This window comes from Notolepis coatsorum (genome assembly GCF_963971535.1).
Source record: "Notolepis coatsorum genome assembly, chromosome: 15".
NCBI lineage: Eukaryota > Metazoa > Chordata > Actinopteri > Aulopiformes > Paralepididae > Notolepis > Notolepis coatsorum.
Window position 1 is genome coordinate 92,715,773 of NC_140179.1, and position 22,404 is coordinate 92,738,176.

Sequence of the window (22,404 nt, forward strand, 5' to 3'; positions counted from 1 at the left end):
TTAAAAAAAAATGCATTGTTTTGTATTTCTAATCAAGTACTAAAAACCGCATTTTTCTACCTCAAGATCTTAAGCCGTTTTGAGGCTGGGCTCCAACCACTGTGTGGCCTGGTGCCAACTGCCACATCAACTGCCACATTATTATGCAGCTGAGAAATCTCTGACATCACAGATATGCACATTTTCAGATGACTCAGTTCAGTGAGGGTGAATATTGTGAGAGGAGAATTGGAAGAATTCGCCAATATGAGAATTAGAGACTTATTAATATAAGTCCACATAGCTAAGAAACAATGGTAAACACTGAAAAAAGCCATTTATAAGATAGTTCCTCTTTAAGCACATGTATAGTCAATTGGTCCTGTTGTTCAGCCTCACAATGCTATTTGATAGTAAATGTGTTTATATGTCCCACCCTCTGGCCTCTGAAGTTGCTAATTTCTTTTTAATTTGGGCCTCACAGGGTTAACCTCTTAAGCCCGAGATATACAGTAAAAGTGTATATTTTCAGCATTATGTTTGTTTACCAATTATTTTAACTGTTATTAGTGAAATATAAGATTATAGAAATCTCAGGGCATTGAGTCGGAAACCGGCGCATATTGACAGGAGGAAGTGGCACAGCCAAAAGTGAGTGTAGTCTTTTGAAGGAAGAGACTCAGGGCTTTCAAATTTCGAAAAACTACCCTACCCAGCTCACACCAGCCCCTGTCAATCATCTGACTTCTGGATTTACTTTTTAATTTCTCTTATTTTTTGGGATTATCTCCCACAAACCTGAACGTTATTGCCATAAAACAGAACGCAGTTAGTTTCTCTACCTTTCTGTGAACGTCTTGCAAAAAATGGTGTTGCAATATGATGAAAAATGGTGGAGAAATTTACATTATAAAAAAGATGGCAGAATTCAGTACTGTATCTACAAAACCTTCTGTTTAATAGATGACTGCATTACCCTAGAGAGTGCGCAACAAAGAACATTCCTGCGGCACCACCCAGAGATTCAGTCCACCACTGACATGTCAGCAGCTGACTACGAAGAAGCAGAACTTCTTCTACTGCAACGAGCCCAGAGAGACTCGTTCCCCGATGAGCTAGACTGTCTACAGGGAGGAAACCCCGTCCCATCAGACAGCAGACTGATTCACCTGGCACCAGAGAGTGACGCCCATAATCTCATCAGAGTGGGTGGTCGCCTGCGGAGAGCCCCCGATCTACCAGATGACATTAAGCACCCGATCGTCTTGAACAGCCGACACAAGGTCACAGAGCTGATCATAAAGAAATACGTCTCCAGTGATGTAGCAGATGTCGACCCAGTCACCCCCAACACACTCCTAATGGGGCGGCTGGACCCCGCGCTACCCCAGACAATGTACAGGCCCGAAGAAGCGAACGGCCGAAGAATGTGGAGGTACAGCCAAGTACTAGCTGACAAGTTTTGGAGCAGCTTCCTACTTCACTACCTACCGTCTCTACAGACCCGCCAGAAGTGGGTAAAAGAGAGAGACAATTTGACAGAAGGAACAGTCGTCATGATTATTGACCAGTCACTACCCAGAGCTATGTGGCCGGCTGGCCGCGTAAGCAAAGTGATCACCGGTGCCGATGGCAAGGTCCGAGCAGCTGAAGTACTCGTCCAAGGGCGCACCTACACACGTCCCGTGGCGAGGCTCATAGAACTGCCCCGACTCCCAGATACTATCGATGATGACCATGACCCTATGACTTTGTGAGTTGACTGACCTTACAGCGGACCTTGAGTGGAAGACAGTGCGGTTAATCTGTCTCTGCTTAGCTAATTAGGTGGGACTAATTAGGGGGCGGCTGTTGTGAAGGATCAGATTAAACCGAATATGTATATTTATTTATATATATATATTTAATTGTATTTGTATATCGTTTGATATCCCCTGTATATTCCTTGTACAATATGCATTGAATATCCCTTTAGTCTACTAAACAGCCCATAATAGTTTCATTCTACCATTGGACGAGAACCTGGCGCCAGGTTGCCATACCCCTAGGTCCAAGTTCAATCGTGCCGCCTAACATGTCGTGGCAAGCCCCGGTTCCGCGCAGGAATATGTCGGGCGAAATACGAATGGTACTATTTGTTCATAGCGCATATATATATATGGCGCAAGTAAAGTAGAACTTTCTTTTTAGTCCAGTTCTTTACCCTCCAACAGAGTGACAGACGCAAAGCCTCCCCACGACGCACGTGTGGTGTAGTAGGGCCTACTTGGCCCAGAATAGGCATTGAGATATCGTGTAGATTAATAGTTGAATAGTCATAGTTTGGCACTATACCGTCGTGTTGGACGTATTCTATTAAGCTAATAATAGTCTATTTATGTATGGTGCATCGTTCGGTTAGAGTTCTAAAGTTATCAGTACCCCCATCGTTCCTGACGTTATCTGGACGCTTAACCAGGCTGGTACACATATACTATCGATAATCTAGCATTTATTTGAAAACGATTAATAGATAGGTCAAAAAATAACGTGTTTTGTGTATTACAGTAAAGCGCGATTCCTGCAGAATCTTTTCTTTTTTTCTGAAAGTTTCAAAAAACGAGCGTTTTTCAAAATGGTATAAAACGGAAATAAACCGATTAAAAAACAATCCGTTTCGACAATGTTGAGTGCAAACAAGTCATTGATAAGCGACGGTCGTATTAAACACATAGCCATAATTTAAGATATAGTTGCCATAATTTAAGTTAAGTTAAACGCGTCAACCAAGTGGATACCAGTAGAACCAGAAGGCGCATTTACGTTGAACAAAGATTGCACCTTTTATAGTAAAAAAAAACCTGCTGCTTGTTGATGAAATGGATGTTGTACATGTTCGCGCTGCGAATGGAAAGAGAGCGGTAGGCTACAGTACCTCTGAAATTTACTACATCTCTTGGCTCACTTAAAGGGAAGATGAAGCAGTGCGATAAATACATATTCATAGCATCACATTAGTATTTAGATAAGCCACAGAAGAAGTCACGTTATAAAAATAAGCAGTTTCTAAGAAAAAACGATTTGTTGTGTACATTTCTGAAGCATTTAGCATTATGGGCGCGGCCATTTTGTTGCTGACGTCATACCGTGGCTTGGGTGTATACACTCTGGTTAGCTGCCTATATTGAATGGGTCAGTCAGCAAATAAAATGTTGCCTACAAAACAACGGGACCGCGGTGGTTCCGTTTGTATTGCTCCTGGCTGTTCAAACTAATTTTACCATGTGAGAGAGAGGAAAGTTGGTTAATTTCCACAAACTACCAGTGAAAAAAACAGTGTTGTTGACATGTTGGCTCGGGCTGCCTGCACCCAGACGGCGCGACCAGCCTGTTGGACAGGGAAGGAGGATCTGCAGCGAACACTTCATTGCCTCGGATTATGTTGTTGGGGTGGGATGTTTGTCCAGAAGACCACTAATCAGCTGAAGCCGGACGCGGTTCCCTCGGTCTTCGACAGACAGACCGGCGTTAGCTCTCGGGAGCGATCGCTAGCTAGTTGGCACCAGCCGGGGCCAGGCGTTAGCTCTCGCTAGCTAGCGTTAGCAACCGGAGCGTCGCGGAGCATTCAGCCTGCTGGCTACCTAGACCCACTTCAACCAGCGTCGCGGAGCATTCAGCCTGCTGGCTACCTAGACCCACTTCAACCAGCGTCGCGGAGCATTCAGCCTGCTGGCTACACAAGCTGTGTAGCCAGCAGGCTGAATGCTCCGCGACGCTCCGGTTGCTAACGCTAGCTAGCGAGAGCTAACGCCGGGCCCCGAGAGCTAACGCCGGTCTGTCTGTCGAAGACCGAGGGAACCGCGTCCGGCTTCAGCTGATTAGTGGTCTTCTGGACAAACATCCCACCCCAACAACATAATCCGAGGCAATGAAGTGTTCGCTGCAGATCCTCCTTCCCTGTCCAACAGGCTGGTCGCGCCGTCTGGGTGCAGGCAGCCCGAGCCAACATGTCAACAACACTGTTTTTTTCACTGGTAGTTTGTGGAAATTAACCAACTTTCCTCTCTCTCACATGGTAAAATTAGTTTGAACAGCCAGGAGCAATACAAACAGAACCACCGCGGTCCCGTTGTTTTGTAGGCAACATTTTATCTGCTGACTGACCCATTCAATATAGGCAGCTAACCAGAGTGTATACACCCAAGCCACGGTATGACGTCAGCCATGACGTCAGCAACAAAATGGCGGCGCCCATGTTGAAAACAGGGATATTATATTATATTTTTCAGACAAATAAGATAGATTTCACATTTGATTATAGAACCCTGTCTTACACAAGGTACACAACAAACAAACTAGGATCACATTGCTCACTGCTTCATCTCCACTTTAAGGTTACTCTGGAATGTAAGTAGAGATGTTCCGATACCATTTTTTCCTTTCCGATCCGATTCCGATACCTAAGCTTTGGGTATCGGCCGATACCGATATTTATCCGATACCAGTGCATACATAAAAAAAAAAAAAAACGATATTATATAAATTTTTTATAAATATATATATTTTTTTTTTTTAACAAATACTGTTTTATATATACAGTTTTTTAGTCATAACTAGAAAGTAATGGTATTTATTCAACAACAGGTGATTGTATAGATTTGTATTAGTATCATTAATCAATGAGTATGGGGCTTCAGCACTGCAGATATACCCTACTCCAATGATCCACACGGACATTATACGTTGCTGCACTCGCTACCCACTGGCTCTGCAGATATACCCTACTCAGTCCAGGGTATCTGCAGGTTTAGCCCAGACAGATTTAATGCTTTTTAAGACTTTTTAATGCCACTCAGAATTAAATTTAATACCAATTTCACGATAACAAAATGGCAAAAATCATGGGTACTCTCAGTACACTCATTCAAGGGTACTACGACTATGCCTGCACCTCATGGTACCAAAGCACCTCAAAGGCACTAAAAACAAGATTACAAACATCACAAAACAAACTGGTCAGACTACTGCTTAACCTCACTCCTAAAACCCACTTTACCCCTGCCCACATTCAAAACCGCTCTTAAAGAGCACCTACGGGGGGTGCTCCAGTAGCACACCATGTTACCGCGCTGCGTCGCGGGACTCCGTGCTGCGTCACGGATCTGGTTGACTCCGAGTTCGATTCCCGGACTCGCCGTCATTTGCCGAATGTCTCCCCCTGCTCTCTCTCCCGTTTCACCCTACAACTGTCGGTCATGCTTGACCAGAATAGCGATAAACGCTAAAAAATAAAGTAAAAAAAAAAAAAAAAGCACCTACGGGAGGCTGCAATTCGAAACTGGCCACCGTAAATGTCCAACCCCCCCCCCCCCTCCTCCTAATGTACAGTCTCATCCCCATCATATATATATAATATGTTCTGTTATGATCTCTGGGTAACAGAACAGTACTATGTCATGTATGTTTTTACTGTATTTATTTCTGTATATTTTATTTCATTTTTATTCTATTTTACTCTACTCTTATCCTAGGCAACTTGATTGATTTGTGTTATTATTCTAATTTGTGACCTGTCCTGTCTAAATGTTTAAATGTTGAGCGATTTGCAGTGTCAAATTTCCCACGGGATAATAAAAGTATTTCTATTCTATCTATTCTATGTTGTGTATGTCAATATGAATTGAAAATGGGGGACCCTGATGTAAACAAGACAAACGTCTTTCTCTGGTCTGCATCCCCTTATTATTGTGTGTATTGAGCTGTACTGTATTGTACACATTCTGCAATCTGTTAAATAAAGTTTTCATTCATCCAGTTGTTTTGTTTTTGTGGTTTGGTTGAATGAATACTTTATTTAACAGATTTCAGAATGGGTACAATACAGTACAGCTCAATACACACAATAATAAGGGGATGCAGACCAGAGAAAGACGTTTGTCTTGTTTACATCAGGGTCCCCCATTTTCAATTCATAGTGACATTTATGACATGCACAACATACATGACATTTATGGCATAGGGATATACATGACATACAGGTATATATTACCGTTACATTTGTGACATACATGATATGCAAATATACAGTACTGTTACGCATAGATCCTAACAGAGTCAGGGAACATCGCTTGAAACACCTCTCCTAGTCCCTCATTTCCATTGTAGGACTGATGCTTTGCGACCGTATAGAACCCACAGTACCTCAGCTTCAAGGGTTGGCGTGGAGCCGAACGTTACCCGGACAGGTGCAGATGTAATTGGTGGTAGACCTACCTGTCCCTGAGCAGTTGATGTGGACGGCGTCGAAAAGAAATTTGATATTGAAGTTGTCTGCAGGCGGGTTTTTGCAGATGTAACATGCTTAGCGCTGTGCATGTGTGACTCGACTGCTTTTATTCCCATCGTTCCCAGTTTAAAATCCTTTTTGCGGAGTTTGCAGCGGGCCTCGTACTTTCACTGGGACCAACCACGGTGCAAACAGAGGGTTTTCGAGCCAGTTCTCATTAAATTTGCACTTTCCCATGTTAAATTAACGAGTGCAAATAAATACAAATCAATTAAACGAAACTAAACGTCAGCGTTATCGCTACGGCTTGAATAACGTGTTACCTATGCTCCGGTGTTCTGAAATAGCTCCCGACGGCGACACACATTAAGGACCATAAATTGGTTCCGCCCCACTGCGTACCGTTTGCGTGAAAGAGAAAAAAAAGCCTGACTTTATCTCCCGTTAATAATAGTTAACCCCCAGATTTCACAATGAAACATAAGATGACATGGCATGTTTTTAAGACCTCCGAAAGTCGGATTTAAGACATTTTAAGACAAATTAAGGCCTTAATAGTTGATAGTTGAATTTAAGACTTTTTAAGACTTTTTAAGGTCCCGCGGACACCCTGTCAGTCTGTCTACAAGGCTCCGTTCAGTAGCAGTCGGATCTGTTGTGATTTTTGCACAATAAATATTCAACATTCTCTTTTGAGACTCCGCCTCAGACTCTTATCATTTGGCACTAAAAGCTAAACATTGTCGCCGATATGGCTGTCCGCAACATGTCATTAATTGTGTACGCGACGTGCAATTGTGCAATGACAACGTTACCGTTAGCTAGCATGAGCTACCGGTATATGGGAAGACCATAGAAGACTGTAACGTTACTGGTGACATTGTGATTTAACTTGGAATACTCCTTTGCCAACTTGCTGTACTTTGCTTGCAGGTCTGCAGCCATTATTGCTGGATTATATGAATAGCCCCAACTTTAGCCAAGGTAATGTTAAAGCTAGCTTTCGGTTAGCTGTTCAATGCTAATAGTAATAACACCAGCCACCAAGCGAACCCATGAGCTCTCCGTCAACACCGCTCTGTCGGGACGATGACATTTAAGAAAGTATCTGCTGTTAAAATGACAAATGGCATTGACACTTTAATCGATTAAGCACACGTTTGTTTTATAATGCTTACTCAACAGACCAGTGTTGTTGATAAATTACGTCATATGGTATCGGAGCGCAGCATTAGAGGGTACTCGCCGATACCAGCATTTTAGCCAGTATCGGCGGCTTTTCCGATACTCGTATCGGTATCGGAACAACTCTAAATGTAAGGAGGCAGAACTTTTGGCAAGAGCTGACAGGTTGGCACGGCAACAAGCTATGGAAATGGAGGAAGCCAAGTTTGAAGCCAAGCTGAAGGCAAAAAGGGAGCAGTTTGAAATGGAAACGGAAATAGCAGCAAATTCTGCAAAACTGTGAGTCATAAGGAAATATGAGCATTCTGTTGTACAACCTGCCACTGCCATGCTCCCACATACCGCCATGCCCCATTTAGAAGATGGGATGAATGACTATCTGGAACATGGACTACTTGATGCAGAAAATGGGCTTGTGAATGTGCATGGTCAGGATCTATTTTCAAGCACAAATACAGAACCCTATATAATCCTATATTTACGCACAGCTCAGACCGTGCGTACCTGGCGCCCAGCGGTAGAATATGAAGACTGCAGACGGACGGCATAATGCTTTCATCAGTTTCATGCATTAGTTTCAACAATGACGTGTTCTGTATGACCCGTAATTCACTATAGTTCATTGTAAAATAGCGACATTAGTGTAATTATTGTCAAACCCTAAATAGCATTTGGAATAGGTATTTCCGAATGAATTCAGCCTGGTTCATAGCGTTATTATAGGAATACTTCTCGCGGTGTGCGCTCAGATGTTTTCAGATATATAGGGCACGTCTATTTGCAGAGAGAGAACATAATAGAGCTGAGAGTAGAGTCCGCTACCCGAGACACATTCTCCTTGATTTGTACCACAATTTGAGACCCAAATTGGTGCGTGGAGCAAAACGCAGTGTTGGATGTCGTAATTTCCCCAACTACATACAAATATCTAGGGCTGTCCTTCTAAGCTTTTTTTGGCAATCGAAGCTTCGGGCCGAGCTTCGATTTCAATTCGAAGCTTCGAAAAGAAAAGAAAAAAGTTTAATCTCATGTTGTGGGACTTGTACAGCACTTTGGTAAACTTTGTTGTTTTTAAATGTGCTCTATAAATAAAGTGGATTGGATTAATTAAGTAGCCCCTTTCTTGACTGTGACGCAGCCAACAAGGTTTCACTCGGCTGCGCTGCCTGGGTGCAGTGGGGCTGCTCTCACAGCCAACGACATGACATTACATAATTATGTTGCAACCTTCGTCTATCAAGCAAACAATTATATAAATATTTATATGTAGTTGATAGAGACAAAGGCAGAATTCGACTTAATTAAGCACGTTTTATTAAAGACATATTTTTATATGAGTCGGGACACTTTAAAAAAGCAGCACAATGAACACAAATCTGTCCGACAGTCTTAAATAACAAACGGCATTGCTTCGCTTCTTCGTCGACATGTCTGCTGCACATGTCCTTGTTGTTTTCAACACAGATAATCTCCACGTGCTTGTTGTAGAGAGGTGGAGTCGAGGCGCCGCTTACTTTCGTTTCATTGGAATGGAGGCGGAAAGGCGCCGCTTACTTTCGTTTCATTGGAATGGAGGCACAAGATTTGAGGCAATTTTTTTTTTTTTTTTTTACTTCGATTTTTTTTATGTTCGAAGCTTGTGCCATCGAACGAAGTTTTTTGATTTGATTTGAAGTCTTTATTTCGAACATGCAATGAATACAACAAACAATAACAAAAAAAAAGAAAAACAACTCAATCTGCATGTTCGAAAAGGAGTAGGAAGAAGTATACACTTATTTAATCCTACCCCTTTTCCACTACTCAAATGAGTGTACTATTTTAAACATAAAAAAAGAAAAAAAAATATATATGCAAAACAAAAACTATATATGTATAAAATAAAATAAAATAGAAAACAAAATAAAAATGTAAACACCCGTGAATATCAAGTCCCTTCCTCATCCCTGTACCTTGTGAACATAATTTCCTTATACATCAGTTTGAATTGTCTCATGTTTGGACATTGCTTTAGCACCACATTTAGACTGTTCCACAGTTTCACTCCACATAGAGATGCAGTGTTTCCTCATGGTAGTGCGTACGTTTAGCACCTTTAAATTGTGTTCTCCCCTCAGATTATAACCCCCCTCCCTATCAAAGAACAATTCTTGAATGTTTCTTGGAAGTGCATGACTTTTTGCTTTATACATTAATTGTGCCGTTTTAAATTCCACAAGATCATTTAACTTCAATGTCTTTGACTCTAGAAACAATATGTTAGTGTGATCACGATAACCTGCAATGTGAACTATCCTTATGGCCCTTTTTTGGAGTATAAAAAGTGGTTGTAGTGTAGACTTATAATTGTTTCCCCAGACTTCAGCACAGTAATTTAAATATGGTAAAACTAGTGAACAGTAGAGAATGTAGAGTGATTTTCTATCCAGGATGTGCTTTACTTTACTCATGACTGAAATGCTTCGTGAGAGTTTAGATTGGACATGTTTTATGTGAGGTTTCCAACAGATTTTATGGTCTATTATTACACCTAGGAATTTATTTTCATAAACTCTTTCAATAATCACATCATTTATTTTAACTTGTACCCGAGTATCCAATCTACAGTTTCCAAACAACATAATTTTAGTTTTGCTCAAGTTCAATGATAATTTGTTTCTATCAAACCATTCCTTCAATTTCTTCATTTCAGATGTGATGACCTCTAAAAGCTGCTGGACATTCTCACCAGAAAAAAAAAGATTAGTGTCATCCGCAAATAAAATACATTTAAATATATTGGATACTTTACATATCTCGTTAATGTACAAGATGAACAGTTTTGGACCCAACACTGACCCCTGGGGGACACCACAAGCAATGTCCAAACATTCAGATTTATAATCTCTCATTGTCACAAATTGTTGTCTTTTATTTAGATAGCTTCTCACCCAGTCCAATACTACCCCCCTGATCCCATATCTCTCCAATTTCCTGATTAATATATCATGATTAATAGTATCAAATGCTTTTTTTAGGTCAATGAATACTCCAGCTACATGTTTTTTTTGATCTATGGAATTTGTGATTTTTTCAATGAGTTCTATTAACGCTAGTGATGTTGACCGGTGTGTTCTGAATCCATACTGGCTATCGGTGAGTAAATTATGTTTATCAATGAATTTATCTAATCTGTTGTTGAAGAGTTTTTCTAATATTTTTGAAAACTGAGGAAGTAGAGAAACAGGCCTATAATTTGTGAAGTGGTGTTTATCTCCAGTCTTGAACAGAGGTATGACTTTTGCTATTTTCATTTTATTCGGAAATCGACCAGTTTTGAATGATAAATTGCAGATGTGCGTGAGTGGTTTTGAAATCCCACTAATGACATTTGAAGTATTTAAGACAGCCCTACAAATATCCATATATCAATAACAGGAGGCCAAGAGAGGATTTTACGCCAGGTTACCCAACATCATCGGAGCAATAGACTGTACCCATGTAGCTTTCAAAGCTCCATCAATAAACAAATCCAGTAATGTGAACGGGATTCCACTCGGTCAATGTACAGATAATCTGTGATGCGCATTTTGGCTGATAATGTCGTTGCCGGTGGCTGGGAGGAACACGACTCATTCAGGCCTAATTGTATTTAATTCAATTGTAATTTTATTACTGGGGTGTAATGTATCTGTAAAAACATCACTTAAATGCAGATCAGGGTTATCCACTGAAGCCATAATGACTCTGACCAAAACCACGGAGCGCACAATAGGCATTGTAGAGCGCAGAGTTGGCCTGCTGAAATTGATTTCATTTCAGTCATTACAGTGCTTAATGTCGGGTCAGCTTGTCATTTATTTCTGTCAATGTGCTGGTTCTGTAGCAGGACTGGGTCAGTCAACATCCTTGGCTCCCGGCGCACCGAAGATAGTCTACACGCTCCCTCCTCCTCAGCGGAGTTGTCTGTGAACTTGACAACTTCATTGGATTTATTTATTCTCTAAAAATATCTATAATCATACGATTCAATATTGTTTAAAATAAAACGCTAAATACTATTATTCTGTGTGTCATGTTTCCAAATAAGATTGTTCACAACGGGAAATGCTTTATACGTTGAATTAGTTGGTTAGACCTTGGTGAGGGGGGGGGGGGCAGACGCAGCGGCAGAACACCCACCTCCAAAGTCCAAACGCGATTAAATATTGTTTAAAATAAAAAGTGAAATACTATTATTTTATGAGTCATGTTTCCAAATAAGATTGGTCACAACGAAATGCTTTCTAGCTTCAATGTGTTGGTTAGAATAGACCGTTGAAACTTCACTGACAGCGAGATTGATCACGGAGGACTCGCTCTCAGTGAAGTTTCAAGTCCGCTTAGTCCATTTTTCCACATTTCATGGGGGTGTTTCATTATCATTACCGTATATGGTTAATTAGAGGCGGTTCTATATGCAAATACTTAAATCGTGCACGAGCGAGGAGCGTAGAACAAGTGGCCTTTATCAACACGGAGTACTTGCAGGTGTGCATAGGACCTGTGTACGCACGTGTGATAAATGCCGATTTTTATGTGCATACACACATTCTAAATTCCGTGCGTAGGAACGGAAATAGAACACTTTCTACGCATTGTTGATAAATGAGGGCCCAGGTGCTGTTCATAGATACAGTCAAGGCTTCTTTCCCACCCTGTGTTTGGTAACCTCAAAGATTCTCATGCCACCACAGCGGCCAAAACCATTTATACTCCTGCGCAGCACCTTCTCCCAACCCCACCCATTCCAAATACTGAATCGAGAACCTCATCCTTCACTCTGTCATCTTTCTCATCCCATTACAGAAGCCGAGACCCTGACACTAGTAACGTCGAACCGTCCGACTACATGCCAGCTGGACCAGCTACCCTCCCCACTCCTCCAGACCATAGCACCGGACATCCTCCCATACCTAACTGCAACCATCAACTCCTCACTCAACTCTGGGGTGGTCCCCACCGCGTGAATACTTTCGACAACAGAAGTTTGCTTCCACGTTCGAGTTTTGCTCTCTGATTGGCCACTGACCCCACGTGACCCTACGCTATTACGCCCCCCTTATCGCCGCCAGTTATCTGACGCTCTACAGCTCTTTCCGTGACTTCCTCCCTCGCAGAACAGCCGTTTCCGTATTTATAATATTGGAAACGCCGCGCTGTGAAGCACCTCTGTATTAAATGCTGACTCATCAATCAATCACAACATTAACGAGACTCTCGTTGTGTCTATTCTGCTAACGCCGACTCATCAATCAATCAATAACAACATTAACGAGACTCTCGTTGTGTCTATTCTATCTGCTAACATTAACGTTAGCATTAGGCTAACGCCAAGCTGTAACGTTACCAGTCTCGCGTCTATCTGCTAACGTTAGCATTAGGTAATAACCGGTTTAAAATGGATGGTGATTACCTCACGTTGTGTCTATTCTACTAGCATTAACATTACTAGTACAAACAATCAAACCAAAACATTGACATCTAACTTATCTTTAGATATTTACTCAACCTCTAATGTCTAATTATGAATGAACACAACACTCTAACTTAACATCTTTAGCTAATAAAGTACTCAACCTCTACTGTCTTTAACTATGAATGAACACAACACTCTAACTCACCATCTTTAGATAATAAAGTACTCAACCTCTACTGTCTTTAACTATGGTCATAGGACCCCTTCTCTTCTCCCTCTACACCATAGGTGTCAAACTCACGGCCCGCGGGCCAAATGCGGCCCGCCACGTCATTTGATGTGGCCCCCCAAGAGCTCTGGTAAAAAAAAAAAAAAAAAAAAAAAAAAAAAAAAAATTATTTATTTTTTTTAACATTAATCTTGGGTTAAAAAATAGCGGCGTTAAAATAATTGTGGGTTAATGCGTTAATAAAGCTTTGACAGCCTTAGTTATTACACATTCTTACACATACATGTGTGTTGAACATCTGAGGTATTGATGAAGTAACAAAGGAAACAAGCCAAAAGCACTTACTCCTCAAACATTCTTTGACAATTTTACAGCCCAAAATACAAAAAAGATCCAGGCGGAATAGGTAACAAAGGGTTGAAGAATTATTGTCTGAACTGTCGGATGCAAACTGGCTGTGTGACATAACCGAGCATCTCGCTCAATTGAATAAGAAGCTGTAGGGACGCAAACAAGTCCCACCCAAAACTTGACCAATATAGTTGTGAACTGAGACAACCCTTATTTTGTTATTTTTGAGTACAGTTACAGTTGTGTGTTCATGCAGACACATAATAGCAATTTCATTACGAATTGAAAATGGGGGACCCTGATGTAAACAAGTCGAAAGTCTTTCTCTGGTCTGCATCCCCTTAACAATTGTGTGTATTGAGCTGTACTGTACTGTACCCATTCTGCAATCTGTTAATTAAAGTTAATTAAACTATCTTCCATTAGTTGGATGTATGGCCTCTGCAAGGTTGTGTGCAGCCATTTGTTTTTGTAACATCTGCTACATCTGTCCCACGTGTTCTTTGCAGCTCACAGTTGTTAGTTCTGCCCCTCTTGACTGTGACAAAAAGCTTTTGAACAAACTTAATGTCATAGCTTGTATTTGATGATATTCTTCTTTGTTATTTACTTGAATGGTTTGATCATTGATTGGTGGAGTAATATGGGGTTCTGATAAACTAAAATTATTTGTTAAAATAACATAAGCTAACATATATTTTTACATCTATGCAAATGCATATGCAATATGTATAACTTGAATAAGTAATAAATACAGAAACAACATGTTTAACAATATGTAAATGAGTAGCTACATTTATTTTACATTACATTAACATTTATACGGTCTTTGGCCCTTTGAGGGCAACCATAATGCTGATGTGGCCCTCTGTGAAAATGAGTTTGACACCCCTGCTCTACACTAAATCACTGGGTAACATTATCACGTCTCATGGCTTCTCGTATCATTGCCAATGATACTCAACTCTTCCTCTCCTTCCCTCCCTCAGATATCCACGTCTCTGAGCGGATCTCGGCCTGTCTGTCCGACATCTCCGCCTGGATGACGACCAACCACCTCAAGCTGAACCTAAGCAAAACAGAACTGCTCCACCTGCCGGCCAAATCCTCCCCCCTGACCGACCTTTCCATCAGAGTCGAGAATGCAGCTGTGACCGCGTCCCCGACCGCCAAGAACCTTGGTGTTGTCCTCGACGACCAGTTGAACTTCTCTGCTCACATTGCAGCGACAACCAGAACCTGCAGATTCCTCCTGAGCAACGTCAGAAGGATCCGCCCCTTCCTGACAAAAGAAGCCACCCAACTCCTCGTCCAATCAACAGTCATCTCCCGCCTCGACTACTGCAACGCACTGCTCGCTGGCCTCCCAGCCACTGCCACCAAGCCTCTTCAACTCATTCAGAACGCAGCGGCCAGCCTGATCTCAAACCTACCGAAGTCGGACCATGTCACCCCACTTCTTAGGGACCTGCACTGGCTCCCCATTGCTGCACAAATCCGCTTCAAGGCCCTCGACCTAGCATACCGTGCGGCAAAGGGAACCGCTCCTGCCTACCTCCGGTCAATGGTCTCTAACTACACACCCTCAAGACCCCTACGCTCTGCATCTTCTGGCCGCCTCAGACGAGCTCCGGGAGGGTCATCAAAGAGAAGTCGCCTATTCTCAGTCCTTGCCCCACAATGGTGGAATGAACTACCCACCCCAGTTAGGACAGCCGAAACCCGTCCAATCTTTCGCCGTCGACTAAAGACGCACTTCTTCAACCATTATCTGAAAAAATTTAATAAAATAAAAAATACATTTTTAAAAAGACCTAACCCTAACTAACCTTACTGTGATGCACTTGTCCTAATAAACTAACCTACACTGTAACATGCAACACTTTGATGAACATTGTTACTCAGCTGATAGAAGGGTTGATGACTTGTCGTACAGAACTTGTAAGTCTCTTTGGATAAAAGCGTCAGCTAAATGACTAAATGTAAATGTAAACCTTTTTTTTTTTTTTTTTGTCCACTTTTTCAGATTTTTTTTATTTTTTTCTCCCATCCCAATTCCAGTGCCAATTCTTCCCTCCCCTGTCTTGAACGTTGCTCGCATATGCCCCCCACTGGCCGGTTGTAGGGAGGATAGAAGCCTTGCGTCATGTGTCCCCTCCGGTACACGAGGAGGCAGCCTGTCACATATTTTCACCTGCCAGCGCGGACTCTCATTAACGAGGTGTAACGTGTGGGAGGCTCACACTACCCCCGCCATTTCCTGTCTCTGCTGTGCAGGCGTCCCCAACCGACCTGCAGTGTTAATTTTGTCAACGAAATTGATGACGAAAGATCTTCATCAACAAAGCTTTTTCCCGCGACGACAACGAGACGTGACGTCACGTTATTGAAGACCATGTGACGCTAACATCACTAAATTATTAATTAAATATCGTTGACCACAACTGAGGACACAAAAATGTAGTTTACAAAAACCATGACGAATTCTCTCTTAATTTTAGTTGACTAAAACAAGATGAGACAAAATAATTATAACTTTTAGAATAAGTCACGTTATTATTTCAGCATTTCCCATTTCCATTTCCGGGTTAAGCTCAGCAGCGTTTATGGCTAAAAGCCAAGCTACATAACATATGTGAGGCTAAAAACCATGTCCCAGGTCTCTCGTGACTACAGCTTATACCAATAACCATGAACTGAATCTGCTACTCTCTCAACACTCCTGCGGCAGCCGAACAGTTCTACCAAAAGAACATAGCATTTAAGACGACAGAGGATGAGAGGATGGCTAGGCTAATAGCCTGGGAGTCGGGACCTATATCCCAGACTTGCTCTCTTTCTAGGGGTGCACGATATTGATTTTTTGACCCCGATACTGATAACTTTCTGCTCCTCAAGGTCGATACCGATAATATATATATATATATATTTATTGTATTATATATTTTTTTTTCATGTATATTCCTGTAGTTTTTGACCTAACCAGATTTATCATGACATGAGCGTTACTACTATGAACAAAACAAAGCCAAGAGAACAGTTTTGACTCTTCAAATAAAGTGACTATATTTATGTAATTAACAATGTGTTTCCCTGGGCGGCTACGTGGCGTAGTGGGCAAGGCGCTCGCCACGAAATGCTGGAGACGCTGGGCTCGCCTGTTTGAGCCCAGCGCTCCACATTTGCTTTCAGTTTAGCTGGTCGTCCGTACTAATACACATTGGCCGTATTAGGGGGTGGGAAACTGATGGGTGGGGATCGGGCGTTGTGGACAGCGACTCCTACAGGTCGGTTGGTGCGCCTGCGCAGTAGAATCAGGAAGTGTCGGGGGCAGCGTGAGCCTCCCACGCGTTACTCCTCGCCACTGAGAGATCGAGCTGCGCAGGTGAAAAGATGCGACTGCTGTTACCTCAAGTACCGGAGGGGACTTGTGCTATGTATGACTTAGTCCACATTGCAGCCGGCTTGTGGGAGGCAAGAAACAGCGTCCGTGACAGGGGAGGGTTGAATTGGATGATACGAAATTGGGATGGGAGAAAATATAGAAAATGGGAGAAAAAGTGGATAAAAAAAAAAAAAAATGCGTTTCCCTGAACAATGAGTGAACAATATGAATTGAAAATGGGGGACCCTGATGTAAACAAGACAAACGTCTTTCTCTGGTCTGCATCCCCTTAACAAGTGTGTATTGAGCCGTACTGTATTGTACGCATTCTGCAATCTGTTAAATAAAGTTTTTCATTCATTCATTCTAAAAACAAACAGGTATTGTGCTTTGTCAGCAGATAAAACATTGATTGTTGATTATTCGCCACGCTTCCGTGAGTCTGCCTCAGGGCAGCTCTGGCTGCAATTGTAGCTTACCACCACCGGTATGACTGTGTATGAACGAATAATGGACTCTGTGAAGCGCTCTGGGTCAGTGAAGAGCGCTATATAAATCCAAGTCATTATTATTATTATTATTATTATTATTATTATTATTATTATTATTATTATTATTATTATTATGTGTTATAGCTTGTTGCCCCTTTCCCTCCTCGTGGAACGTCTGCATTTGTTACAAATAGCAAGCGAACTGTTTTCCTCTGAAACTTTGAAAAAGTCCGACGTCGCCACCATCTTTGTTTACCATCTGTGCTGCTCAGAGCCACGCATGAGAAAGGGAGCGCTGGATTTGTGAAAAACTCCCTCTTCCTAAACCACACGCTATCAGTCGTACCACAGTACTGGCAAAACGGGAGGAGACTACAATAAAAACAAACGCTCTTCATCCCAATCCACCCACACCGCATTTCTTTTAACAAAAAAAAGTATTATATATTATCGGAGCTATCAATAATGTTATCGGGTTTATCGGGATGACGTCATAATTGCTGATATCGGCCCGATAATTATCGGCCTGATAATTATCGTGCACCCCTATCTCTTTCATCTGTGTACACCCACTACCATCAACATTACACATGGGTACAACAAGGACAAGACCACGTTCACTTAAAAAGGTATGAAAAGAAAAGAAACAGACGAGTACTAACACTGAGATTGACCCTGCTATAAGTTATGAATCCCTTTAGCGCTTGAAGTGCACTAAAACGTCGTAATGACTTTTGTCGTGGAAAATATTATCATGTCATTATAGATCTGTGTTGAGATATCATTTTATACAGCTTGACTGTTTCAGTGTGACCAGCTTGACTGGTTAATGTGTGTGTGTCTCTTTAAGAAGACTCCAATGTACTAACATCTCCCCAGCCATAACAAAATTGTTGTTGCTTCCAGTGACTGAGAACCATTTTTGTTTACCTTCGTCATCATATCTGATATATTATGTTACGTCTGACAACTGTGTATTTAACTGTATCTGAACAGAGCTCTTGGTCACTTTACGGCCAGACAATTATGTGTGAACATGATGTATCTGTCTGTAAACTGTCCTTTCATTGTGGCCACGGTGAAATAAACCTTTCTATTATTAATAATGACTCAGAATGATTCATGTAAACGGCTCATCGTTTTGTCCTTTAATATTTCCCATTACAGATGGCGACGAGGATGGGATTTTGTGGCCACGGTCTAAGCGGAGCACATGGCGCAGTGCCCAATAGCAGAGATGAGTAAGACTTCTTTATGAAAAGAAGGAAGCTGGGAGGGATGTTCCATTTAGAAAATGCTATTTTCCCCCTGCAGACGGTCCTACCAATCAATCATTTCATGGCTAGGGTTGGGTACCGAGCTCGGTACTTTTACGGGTATCGACCGAATTCGGTACTACAGAGTACCGATTAGTGTTGTCACGATACTGGAATTTCGACTTCGATACGATACCTTGAAAAGTATCGATACTTCGATATTATTTCTATATCAAAAAAAATAAATATATATATATATATTTTTTTTAAACAAATTTAGCTTCAAATTTTGCTTCTCTCTGGTACTATAAGAGAAGATAAATATAACAATTTTAAAACCCTTTGTTTATCTTTAGATCACACATTTAAAAATAACTGTTCATCTCACTTCAATCATTTGTATTGCAAATGCAGAACATGGTATTTTCTCAAGCAGACAGATGTAAACACTGTAATCTGTGTTGCATGTACCTGACAAACTGAACTGTTTATATTACAGTTAGTAACAGTTTCGTTTTTATTTAAAGATAACGAGAGAGAGAGAGAGGTAGAGAGAGAGAGAGAGAGGTAGCGGTAGATAGAGAGAGAGAGAGAGAGAGAGAGAGAGAGAGGTAGCGATAGAGAGAGAGAGAGAGAGAGGCTATGCTCGGAGCATTTTAGTAACGTTACATTTTCAACAAGATTGCTGCTATTTAAACACTTGATGGAAACGGGGTAACGTTAACCTTATGTCTACTGTAGTATTGTATGACCTCGACATAACGTTTAAACGTTAACGTTACTCAGTTACCATGCAGTAATTATACAAGTAGCCAGCTAAGCTAACGGAGCTAGCAGTAGCTAACGTTAGCTGGTAGCTGTAACGTTACAACGAATCAGCTGTTGATATTATGCGCCATCATTAGACAACGTATCATGTATTAAACTAGTTAATGGTTTAATGCTTCAGTCACAGTGACGTTGAAAGAGCAGCTGTCACGAACCTCTTTCATTTCTTTATGGAGATCGGCGCTGGCACTGCTCTAACACCGCTTGCAAATAGCATTGGGGCATTTGTAGCTTGTCCTTCGTTGTTTACTTGAAACCCGAAGTACCTCCAAACAGCACTTCTGCCGTTTTCTTTATCCACAAGCACAAGTTGCGGAGGCTCTGCATTTACCATCTTCAGCTAAAATGTTTGTTTACTAACTGAAGAAGACGGCTCTCTGTGACTCTGTGAGGGGGAGGGCTGGACTCGGAGGAGCCGGGGGGCAAGCACGCTGAGCGCTCTGAACAGCGCGTCAACAACTTGCGGTAGAACACTCGCCAGCTGGTACCGATACTGCAGAAAGTATCGGTACTTCGGGAAATGAGTATCGAAGCCGTTTTAAATATTCAGTATCGATACTTCGATATTTTTGACAACACTAGTACCGATTCACACTACATCAACCGGTACCAAATTTCGGTACCTTTACATGTTTAGTATAAGAGTGTAATATACTAGACAAAAGGGAGCCATTTCCACAAATATATATATATTACTGTCCCGTCCTGTTGGGTCTTTTGGAAAGCACAAACGAGGTCAGAGGAGTTTGATAATATTTACTGAGGATGGCCAGATATTATTGCTATTTAAGCATTTAAAAACACAATACATGGTGCGATTTATTTTATGTGGTGTGTTGCAACGATAAACAACAAAAAGTTGAAATTGAGAAGTTTGGACTTATTTTTTTACAAAAGTAGTTAGAGAGAGTCAAGTACCGGAAAAAGGAATCGTTGGGTACCGATACCGATGTGAACGGTACCCAACCCTATTCATGGCCAGGCAAGATGAAGGACGCGACCGACCATATAGTTATCAGAAAACACTTTTCAGAAAGTGACAAGAGAAAGAGCAAGCGATGGTTCAGCAAATTAAAAGACGTCCCCAAGTCCACCCAGAAAGCACTTGGACCAGGCTTATGGTTTTTGAGACATCGGAAGCAGAATATAAAAATCTGAACATTTCCGATATAAAATGTATATATAAAACCAGCGATGCAAGTGCTTTATGAATGAACTGAAAAGAATCAGTTGGGCTTCTTTCAAAAAACAATTGGTCCCTTAAACTACCAACTGGTTAACTTTCACTGTGACAACACAGAAGGTTAACCCTTTCACTGCCACACGACAGACTGTTAACCCTTCTGTAGTGTGGTAGTGAAAGGGTTAAAGCACCGATATGCAAGAACTCTTACCTCCGTCTTAGGTCTGCCTCTGCGTTTTGTTCCTGCAGTGGTTGCTGCTGCGGGTGCCGCCGCCTTCTGTGGAAAACAAACAAAACCAAAAGATCAGGGCTTTGCAGAGACTCAACATGAGCAGGGCATGACGGTGGAATCCTGCCCACTTGTTGTACAGAACGTGTGTAAGTCAGCTAAATGACTAAATGTAGACCTTGAATCTCCACTCACAAGTACACATGAGCACACACACACAAACGCTGCAACCGCTTTAAACAATCACTTTAAAACTCAACGAAAAAGTCACTTGAAAGGAATGAGGAATATAAAAGTCACTTTAAGGAAAGAACAGATGTGGTTCTTGTATAGTGTAGATATAGTAAGCATAACATAATGACAGTTAAAATTGTATATTGTACATAGGAACCAGTGCCTTCTCAGGAATTTAGCATGTCTATTTTATCATGCACACCTTATGTCTTACCCGTTTTTTTTTCTATGTCCATTTTATTATTGCACAATCGATGCGGGCATGATCACCCGCATTTCACTGTATGCCCTGGTAGCGTCTATGCCAAATACAACGCAGTTCGGTTTCCGGGTTCCTCTGATTGGCCACTAAGCCCACGTGACCGCGCGCTAGCACGCCCCCCTTATCGCCCGCTGCCGCGCTGTGAAGCGGAAGAGCCAGCGAGGCGACGCAAGGCAGTGGTTTCAGCAGCAGCGGCCGTCTTCTTCCGAGGCGGCTCGTTCTTATTAATCCCTAATGTCATGTATGTTGTGTATGTCATAAATGTCGATATTAATTGAAAATGGGGGACCCTGATGTAAACAAGAAAAACGACTTTCTCTGGTCTGCATCCCCTTAACAATTGTATGTATTGCGCCGTACTGTATTGTACCCATTCTGCAATCTGTTAAATAAAGTTCTCATTCATTCATTCATTCATTCATTTCTCCCCCACTACTCCCAAAAGTAACACTAAATAGATAAAGTACAACAACGCCAGACTCAAGAAACTGTGTTCCCTTTGGATGTGTTCTCATAAACAATGTTTGTTTACACTGCACACGACACTCGAGGCTGCATGGGTGTAATCTCTCCTCTAGCTATATCAAAGAGGTTGCGTTCAGGAATCGACGTTGTGATGTCCTTTCTTGCGGTGAATTCCTGCCTGAACATTCAAGACATGCTGTATTGCGTGGGGCTTTTAGAGATGAAGATCCGTAGGACATCACAACATCGATTCCTGAACGCAACCGCTTTGATATAGCTAGAGGAGAGATTACACCCATGCAGCCTCGAGTGTCGTGTGCAGTGTAAACAAACATTGTTTATGAGAACACATCCAAAGGGAACACAGTAGTGGGGGAGAAATTAATGAATGAATGAATGAAAACTTTATTTAACAGATTGCAGAATGGGTACAATACAGTACGGCTCAATACACACAATTGTTAAGGGGATGCAGACCAGAGAAAGACGTTTGTCTTGTTTACATCAGGGTCCCCCATTTTCAATTCATATCGACATTTATGACATACACAACATGCATGACATTAGGGTTAATAAGAACGAGCCGCCTCGGAAGAAGACGGCCGCTGCTGCTGAAACCACCGCC

General features: G+C 41.7%; 1 protein-coding gene across 3 annotated transcripts in view; it reads right to left on the reverse strand.

Annotated features, from left to right (window-relative positions):
- Positions 1-22,404, reverse strand: part of LOC311241351 (uncharacterized protein) — a 57,679-nt gene that overhangs the window by 26,673 nt on the left and 8,602 nt on the right. For all 3 annotated transcript variants that reach the window (XM_084330136.1, XM_084330135.1, XM_084330137.1), the window contains one exon: positions 20,801-20,866. In XM_084330136.1, coding sequence (XP_084186262.1) covers positions 20,801-20,866 — 66 coding nt within the window. The remainder of the gene's footprint in view (positions 1-20,800; positions 20,867-22,404) is intronic.